Source organism: Adiantum capillus-veneris, chromosome 4 (assembly GCF_014529385.1).
Source record: "Adiantum capillus-veneris isolate H3 chromosome 4, ASM1452938v2, whole genome shotgun sequence".
Lineage (NCBI taxonomy): Eukaryota > Viridiplantae > Streptophyta > Polypodiopsida > Polypodiales > Pteridaceae > Adiantum > Adiantum capillus-veneris.
Genome location: NC_140934.1, coordinates 68,412,995 through 68,422,071, shown reverse-complemented (window position 1 = coordinate 68,422,071; position 9,077 = coordinate 68,412,995). Strand labels below are relative to the sequence as shown.

At 42.2% G+C, this 9,077-nt stretch overlaps 1 protein-coding gene across 6 annotated transcripts; it reads left to right on the top strand.

Annotated features, from left to right (window-relative positions):
- The first annotated feature begins 434 nt into the window (after positions 1-434).
- LOC147459348 (sodium/hydrogen exchanger 6-like) lies at positions 435-9,030 on the top strand. 6 transcript variants are annotated; one of them, XM_086510637.1, is made up of 14 exons: positions 435-706; positions 2,030-2,081; positions 2,232-2,291; positions 2,431-2,455; positions 2,559-2,644; positions 2,793-2,904; positions 4,200-4,262; positions 4,353-4,372; positions 6,386-6,483; positions 6,560-6,620; positions 6,762-6,870; positions 6,958-7,055; positions 7,129-7,439; positions 7,546-9,030. In XM_086510637.1, exons 1-13 carry the CDS (start codon positions 571-573, stop codon positions 7,130-7,132), a joined length of 924 nt encoding a protein of 307 aa, XP_086366763.1. In that variant the 5' UTR covers positions 435-570; the 3' UTR covers positions 7,133-7,439; positions 7,546-9,030. The 6 variants fall into 6 exon arrangements, with proteins under 6 accessions (XP_086366763.1, XP_086366764.1, XP_086366768.1 ...); XM_086510638.1 differs by lacking the exons at positions 2,030-2,081; positions 2,232-2,291 and having other exon boundaries at positions 2,439-2,455; positions 6,958-7,439; XM_086510642.1 differs by lacking the exon at positions 2,030-2,081 and having other exon boundaries at positions 2,232-2,455; positions 6,958-7,439.
- Positions 9,031-9,077: the final 47 nt, after the last annotated feature.

The following is a 9,077-nucleotide window of genomic DNA, read 5'->3' as shown; positions in this document are numbered from 1 at the left end:
CCGCTCCCAAAAACCTCGGCATCAACTTTTGTATCGGCACCTCTCAAAACCTCGGCTTGACGTGGGCGTCAAGCTCTCTCAAACCGGGGGTGTATATAAGGGAAGTATGTGCCACTTCCCCCAACTTGCCAGCCCCGTTTTCATGTGATTACTTGCGTCCCTTGTATTCGGCACTTTCTTATGATATTGATCATTCGTTCGCGTCCCTCACTCTCGTGTCCCTCTTGCGTTCAGTTTTCAAGTTGCGTTCTTGTACATGCGTTTGCTTGCGTGCAGGTCCCATTTGCATCGCAGATGAGCCGGCGCGGCCCCTTTTCCGCGATGCCCCGAAAGAAGGCGTCACATTAGTTTAGATTAGATTAGTTTAGAAAATAGATAGATAGTATATATAAAATCAGAGAAAGAAAAAGGTCGTTAAAATTAAGCCTCCCGCCTCTCTTTCTCTCTCTCTGCGACTCTGCACTCTTCTTCTCGCGCGCGGCATCATTGAATTTGAGTGATGCGCCAAAAATCACGTAGCATCTAGGGGTGGGGGGTTGGAGAGAGAGAGAGAGAGAGAGAGAGAGAGAGATGGAAGCAGCGAATGTGGCGAGTGTGTCCATCACTGTTCAGATCGTGATGCTAGTGTTTACATTCATCGTTGGCCATGTTCTTCGGCGGCGAAAGATAATGGTGATGAATGAAGCGGGTGCTGCCCTTCTTATCGGTATGCACCTAAAACCTTGGAACCATAAAAATGCAGGTCTTTCTCTGCACATAGCAGTACAGTGTCAAAACACTGGCTTAGGGAAAAAGTTACCGGCCTTTGATACCCGTTTCCCAGCTTGATCTCTAGCTACAAAGTTCATTTTGTGCGATTGTCGGGGTTCACAAGCTGGCTAGTAGGGCTTTCAACTATCTGAAAAAGACAATGGACATGTTGTTCAAATTGCCCCATTTCTATCAAAGTCTGGGATAGAGAGGGTTTGATCAAACCGGGAAACATCGATCAGGTTTTATGAAAGCCAGTCCATCTACCAGGTGGTCAAGTCATTGTGTAAATTAGTTCAGCCATCGTCTGCATATGCAACATTCAACTGTGTGAAATACACAAATATAGTGTCTTCTACGATTTGGGAGCCACTTGTGCAAGTGTCTACAAGGGTGCAGCTTGGACACTGACTCTTTTGTGGATGCACGTGTCCCACGCAGGTGACAAGCCCTTTCTTGCTAGTGCATGGATCCTTTTCAATTGCCTGTGGATGTGTATATGAGGAGTGAAGCTTGTTCATGGATTCTTTTGCTGGATTTATATGGCATATGAGAGCTTCAAGCATGTTTTTGAAAGCATGATGTATTAGTGCTTGGTAATTGGCTACAGGCTAGAATACCCTGATTTGAAAATTTAAGCTGGTGGTCCGTTGCTGGAATTGAATTTTCAATACCATAGGACATCCTTCTCTCAGCATAGGTTTCTTGATTCCCAATAGTGACAATCATCAATAATGGATGTATTCAATGTTGAGTTCAGTGAGCATAGTTTCACACGGTACATGCAGATGCTTTTTGGTGCTGTGTTCGGGCCTGTAGACATCCTGCCTATACTGCCTTGCCCCGTACTCAAAGTATCACTATCATTTAAAGGAAGCTGTGCTAGCAATCTTAGAATGAGGGATGTTTCTTCCTAATGAAGTTTTTTGCTTTGTCGGAATGGGTTTTGAATGGTCCCTCCAAAAATGTAGGTCTTCTCAGTAATAAAAAAAAACCCGAGTCTTGTATCCTACGAGTTCCTATTGAGCAATGGCCTTCATAGCATTTGATTGATGTAGGATGGCCTTGAGGCGCGAGGGTTTTTCTAGCGATCTGGTCATTGTCAACCTCTCTTTTTGATATTTCTAGGTGTGAGTCTGTATAATTTCTAAACTTGCTGTTAGAATTGAGGTTCTATTTTTAAATATTTTCTTCTGTTTAGAAGTATAATTACAAATGTCATGAAACTCTTAGTTTGGAAGGTTAAATTTGAGATGAAATCAAGGTGGAACTTGTTTAGGTGTTCTGGTTGGTTTGATTGTCCGAGCATCTGGAGAAGAGAGGGGCTTCAAGTAGGCATTACTTTTTCCTTGATAAAAATTCGTTGTTCTTGTCCCTCGCAACTAAAGCTTGTCTGTGTTATTAAGATCATTCCATATACTCTTAAAAACAGTGATTGCTCATGAGAATGTACTGTATTCTATCTGAATTCTTGCATCCAGGAACTGGATAAATTTCAACAATCGATTCTTCTTTTATTTCCTGCTGCCACCAATCATATTATATCCTCCCTTTAAAAGAACTTGGTTGCTGAGAATTAGTTTTTTCATTAAGGTGAAGGTCTTTAGGTGTGCTTGAAATGAGTGTTTATTTTGCAAAGTGCATCAGAAAGTGTTTCTTGACCTTTAAGCGTTGCTACACTGAATCAGGATGGAGCTTGAGATCGGTAAGAATGTCATTAAAAGAAGGGTTCGAATTTACTTATGAAGAAATTTCCAAAGCTTTGTGCAATCTAATGTCTATTTTCTACTCTGCTTGTACTTGACCAGAAACCATTTTTTGGGAACTTTGGTGCAATATGCACATTTGCATTTGCTGGAACGCTCATTTCAACATTTGGAGTCGGCATACTCATGTACATTTTTTACATCTTAGCTTTTTTAAAGGGCTAGTGCTGAATTACTTAAAGGTCAAATTTTATTTCTGAGTTTTTCTAAAGAGCTAATACTGATTACTAAAAGTACAAATAGATTTTGACGCTTTTGATGTTTGCTTTGGCCCAGATACCTTTTTGGATTGTTCAAGTGGACGTATTCTATGCCTTTTCTTGTCTGCCTTGCTTTTGGAGCCCTCATCTCTGCAACTGATCCTGTGACCGTCCTCTCTATTTTCCATGTAAGGGACCAGAACTGGCAATTCAAAATGATGTTCCCACCTTATATGAAAATTTGTACATTGTTAGTTGCCATTGAAGCCTCATTGGCATATTTCAACTGATCATATATGCACATTTTATTTCTTCTTTAGCAGAGAAGAAACACAACTTACAGTTCATATACAACGAGATGTCCTAGAAAAGAAGTGTGCTTGTGTACATGCACCTGGGCATCCATGAAAGGGGGAGAAGGAAAGGGGGAAAAGGAAGGTTACCTCCTTTCTGCGTTTTCTCTGTAAACAAGAAAGGAATTTTTGATAGTGGCAACATGTGTCCCTTTTCCTTCGTGAAAAGGTGCAGACAGTTCTGTACTCGTAATTGAGTTTGGTTTTCACGTTAGTAATATTTTGGTCGTTCAATATGTGGGTTGTATGGGGCAAGTCGTGTGTGGTAGCTTATATACTTTTCATACGTATACCTACTCTGGGTTACTGATGACCTAAGTAAGAGTGTTATATAGTTGCTTGTCCAGTGTTACCTCTTTCACGCAGACAAACAATCTCGCTACAATCGCTGCATAGTGAAGGTGAGAGACAGCGCAGAGCTCAGAGACAACCAATAGATAGACAGAGATTCCAGCATACCTGTGTTGGTTTATTGGAGTTCTACATAGCGGGGAGCAGCCTTCTGACAGATCCCCGAATGTGAGTGAGCCAATGCAGGGATCTGAGCTTCTCCCTCAGGCGTCCTTTATATCCCCTTGTCCATGTGGTTGCTGAAGTATTTCTTTGCAGTAGGCCCATGCAGATGTCCAGAGGAGGAGGTGAGAGATGGATCCTTGCAGATTGATATGTGTAGCTTCCCTTATTCTAATGTTTAGCTTGCCATTCTCTGACTGGTCTTTAATTATGAAGTGGTATTGGTCTGAAGCATGATCTTGGGCCGTCCATTGTAGGTGGAGGGGTCTTCTCCCTTCTTGTTGTACAGCCTGGATCTCTTACATCTTTCTTAGCCTATGCTTTTCACCTCACATTCATACTCTCTCGCTGTGATGTTTGTGTACTCTCTCTTGACTCCTAAACCAGCATTTTACTGTGTTTTCCTATAAGATTTGTTCGTTCTCTTAAATAATAGGTGGTTTGATAGACTCTATCTTCAGCTTGCCCTTAACTGGTATGGAGTAGTCAACTGTGTGGAGTTATTTTGAGCCATGGTCGGAATTGGGGTATCCTAAGTGCTGGGACTACTCAGATTAATTTCGGGGATTACTTGTTTGAGCTATATTAAGCTTATGAATTGTATGTTGACATGTCAGGAGCTAGGCACAGAGGCAGATTTGTATGCGTATGTATTTGGGGAATCTGTGCTTAATGATGCTGTAAGTCATTTGAAAGAGTTTTAAGTCATCAATTTCTGTGTCTAATAAAATAGATTCAGCTCACATCAATGCCACCTTTCGCTTTTGCAGGTGGCGATTGTTATGTACAAGTATGTATTGCAATCTACCTGGCATGTAATTAATAAATATTTAATTGTTCAGTCGGCATAAGAAAAAATTTCATGCTCGTAAATATAAAAAATTCTCTTGAAAAGTGTCAATGGCTGCTAAGGAGTTCTGAGACTTTATTCTAGTAAAGCTAGTACAATAATTAGATGTGGAAGTTTGGGTGGGTAAAGAAAAGTATATTTGATTTTACTCTAGAAAACAAGAAGAAAATGTGCCATGGCCTTATCTTACAAGTATTCAATGACTGAAGGGGGAGAACTCTTTAAATGCATCCATAGAGGGGCTTACTCTCATCTGAAGATACCAAATTATCTGTCAGAAGTCAGCTGTACCTTTGAGCTCTTTAGGAAGTTCTCTCTGCTCAGTGCACTGTCATCCATGAACTTACTCTTGCGCCGATGATTGCCCACATGACTTGATGTGAGTCATCAATACTGCATGAGATTGTGAGGGCAGAGATGGGTGCTGCTCCACTGGTCGCTATTTTGCGCAATTACTTTTCTTCACACTATATGGGAGCTATCCCTGCAGCAATATCCCCGATTAGCCCTTGTTTCCTCCAAGCAACTTTCTGATAAGGGAGACGCCCAATGTTGGTATGCCCAGATGTGCACGTAGATGGCTTTACATGGCCTCAGTATCGATGCACTCCCCCTCCTTTTGATTATAGCCTTGACTGCCCTTTCCTTTAGTCGCACAGACCGGAACGGGGTCATCTGAATGGATGTTGTGAAATTAGACATAGAGCGGACATGGATCAGGCCCTCACAACAACTTGGCACAAAAAATAATGCACTGCCAAAGGCATTCTCTATACATTTCTTGAGACAGGGGTATCATACGGCCTGCATACACAGACACACATCTTTCGCATGGTATGAGAGGGACTATTGGGCAGATGCGTACCTTATTTCACACTCTGAGATTTGAGATGGGTAGATATGAGGGTATTCACAAGAAGATAGCATATGCCATGTGTCATCTGGAGGTGGAGTCAAAAGAGCACTACATATGCAATTGTATTGTGATTTAAGGAAGGTACCATTGTCTTCTTTGTTAAGGCTTTAGACCATTGCACTGCTCGGAGGTGAGTTGCACGCTTTTTATTGGAGCTTAGGCATCACAGAGAGAGAATCTCTTCAGGGACAAGAGAGCAACAAGCCCCGTGTGCTGCCAATGTATAGAGCGCTTACAGACTTTTTAGTGCTAGTATACAGCTCCAACATGTTCTGTGTCCTCATCCACCATTGACTCATCCTGTCATACTGCTTTGGAGGAGTAACTAACATTGGAGAGGGCCATTGCCACTTGTAGAGTGTGATGTCCTTGACCATGAGGACCTCCCTTACAGTTTCCTCACCGTTAGTAGAGTTGAGCCATTGTTGCTAGCCATCAGAGGAGTACTGCACTGTGACTTAACGGCCTCTTCCTCTTGAGGCAACCCTTCATGGAGATATTTGAATGAGTAAAGACTACTTTTACAACTTACCGGGTGTAGCCTACGGCTTCGGAGTCTTCCATTTTATTTCTTTTTTCTATTTTATTTAGGGTTTTAGTTTGGGACTGTGCTTTCTTGATGACTGGTCTCATGGATCATTTGAGTCTTTAAGAGACGTTATTATATCTTTCTTTCTTTCTAAAGGGAAGCTCAATTTGATATTCAACGAGTGACAGTTGACAAGCAGTAAAGAGATGCTTTGTGGGGGTTGACGCTAGGTGGAAAGTAAGGATCGTCTTTTTGGGACATCCACGGTCTGGTTGCTGTCTCAATGGCCTTAACGTAGCTTAGTCAACTGCTGTATGGGTTGGTCTAATTCAAATTTTTTGTTAAGGTACATATCTTTAAGAAAGAGTGTGTAATTTAAAGCCTTAAAACACATATGTCATACTGTGAAATATACATAAGCTTTTCTGAAAACAGGTTTGAAGTTTGACCTAATGGTCTTCAAAGCTGAAATTTTGTATTAAGAGTAAAATCTTGCTCCGTGTGCCAGGACTGTGCTTTCATTTATTACAGGTCCTATTAGCGATCGAGGAATTTTTGAGGCTATATCTTTCTTTGTTGTCATCTTTGTGGGCTCGTTTTCAATTGGTGAGTGATTGCACTAGTTATGTGGACATTCAAAGATGAAAGGCAGCGTGTTCTGAGTTCTTCTTACCTTGCTCAGGTGCAATGGCCGGGATCCTGAGTGCTTTATTGTTCAAGTATGGAGGGTTTCAAGAAAAAGAGTATGCATTTGCCCAATTTCTTTTGACTGCTTTGGGAACGGGATATTTGACAACTGTGAATAATGGGATGAATTTTAGGCTTGGCTGTACTTGAATTTGTCATGTGAAGGCTAAGCTATTTCTGGTTTTTTTCGTGTGCAGACTTGGAATCTTAGAGTCTTGCTTGGTGGTTCTGTTTCCTTACCTTGCATACAATGTTGCAGATGCTTTGGAACTGTCGGGGATTGTATCTATTCTTTTTGCTGGCATTGTAAGTTGTGAAGAAAAAAGACAGAGAAAAATAGAACTTGTACCAATCAAATGTGCACTAACTGCGAAGTTTCCACTTTGCATGCAGACAATGAAATATTACACTGCACCAAACCTTTCTTCGCAGGCTCAGCAGATTACAACTAGCTTTTTTCAGATGCTGTCGAAGCTGTCAGAGACATTTGTGTAGGATTAATGACAAATATTGTGATTGTGGTTCAGCATGAGTAAGAATTAACATATGGAATGTGATTTATAGTTAATATAGGCAAACTGGGGTAGTAACAACCACCCCCAAACAAAAGAACACCTTAAAGCCCCCCACTCCAACTTGGGGAGTGGCTCTTGTGGTCTTTGCATCTTGTCAGAGCTCCTTGGTTTCCTTGCAGTGTGAATCAGCTTCTCTTCCCCAATATTCTGTACAATGTCAGCTTTGGGGGTTAATCTGGCAATTTGGTTTTGAAGGGTAGCTATATAAGCCTACAAACACTGGTTTCACCATTTTCATTCTCACAGCCCAAAGGTGGTGCACCATCCCACAGATCTCCAGAGAAAAATTCTGTTCGTGTGGTAAGTAGTGGTTCAAATGATGTAACAATTCCCCTGCATTGTTATGTAAGCTTATGTCTAGTCTTGCTGTGGCTCTTGCTTATTTAGGGTTCTCCATTGTAAGCAGGGCAAACATCAACGGCAGCTCCATGATGCATGAACAACTGTGCGCACCCATCTCAGGCGTCTTCTGCCTCGTGGTGTATTCCAGAAGTTGAAGAATGGGAGGCCCTGTCAATTTAAGTTCTACCATAGACATGCTGATTACTCTCACAAGCTGTGCAGTCTATATCGAAAAAACCGTATGCTGGAGTGGCCCACTCAGATCTCTTGTAAAGAAAAGGGTATATAGAAGAAGACACCCCTCTCCATTTGAAAGCAACATAAGCTCAGGAAAAGCTTGAGGTACCCCAGAGAGGCTACAAGGTGGTTTGCCTTCCCCATTTTGAAAATCCCTCATTAGTATGTAGCAGAAATTTGGTGCCTAGCCAACATTTACCATCAGAGGAGGACACCCTTGGCTGGATCTGGATATGATAGATCTGATAGAGACTACTATGATGGATGGGAGAATCTAGAGAGGCCACTACTGATGATGATTGCACGTATGATTCGACCTAAGATCTCACCGAATCATTTGGATGGATATTGTGAAACTAGACACGGATTGACATGCATCAGGCCCTCGGGCACAAAAATGGAACATTACCAGCGCCACTTTCTACACACCTACAGGTGGGTTCATTTTGCATTCTGCGTACATGGACATACGCCTCTCACATGGTATTAGAAGCGCTACTGGGCAGATGCAAATTTCATTGCATAGCCTCAGATTGGAGACATGTAGGTATGAGGGACCACATATGTCAGATGTGTCATCAGGATGTGGAGTCAGAGGAGCACCATATCTGCAGCCACAATGTATGATATGAAATCTGTGGAAGGTACCATTGTCTTTTTCGAGAAGGCTCTGGACCATTGCGCCGGATCATGAGCTTTGAGGACCAAAGGTGTCTTGGGCTCTTTTTCTTGAGTCTAGGTGCCATGGAGAAAGTCTCATGAGAAATGATAGAGCAGTAGGCCCCAGACTGCCAATGCAATGAACCCTCACACACTTCTTCTTTGACACTCGAGCAGCTCCAGCATGCTCTACATCCCCACCCACTGGTCAAATACAAGAAAGACGCTCTGCCAGAGGAGTGACACTAGACATGGCCATTGCCATTTGCAGATTGAGGCGTCCATGAGCAAGAGGACCACACCAACAATTTTGTTACCATTATCGGATTTGAGCCATCATCTCCTGCCATTGCAGCTACAATGCACGATGACCCAGCAGCAGTTTTTTTCTCTCGAGGCACACACCTATGGATTTATTGGGCTGAGGCGAGACTTCCTATGAGATGCCATTTGCCATACAGCGAGTCTACAACCTTGAATCATCAGTTTACAAGCTAGCATCACGAGGAGTCTTCCTAGCTAGGGATTTGGTTAGCAGGATACTTTCATTTTTGAACACTATGATGAGATATTGCCATCAATGGTCCCTTGATTGGGCTCATGGGCCACTTTGGTTTCTAAGAGAAGTTAATAGATGATCTATAGAAGAGAAGCTCAACGTGAGTAACATTGGTATAATTAGTGTTACAAGCAAATAAG

What these genes read in the sequence shown, in the direction of transcription:
- LOC147459348 (XM_086510637.1), top strand. Translation starts at nt 571, where the DNA reads ATGGAAGCAGCGAATGTGGCGAGTGTGTCCATCACTGTTCAGATCGTG. An exon ending in GGAGAAGAGAGGGGCTTCAA is followed by an intron (nt 2,082 to 2,231) that starts GTAGGCATTACT and finishes TCTTGCATCCAG; the next exon opens with GAACTGGATAAATTTCAACA. An exon ending in AATCTGTGCTTAATGATGCT is followed by an intron (nt 4,263 to 4,352) that starts GTAAGTCATTTG and finishes TCGCTTTTGCAG; the next exon opens with GTGGCGATTGTTATGTACAA.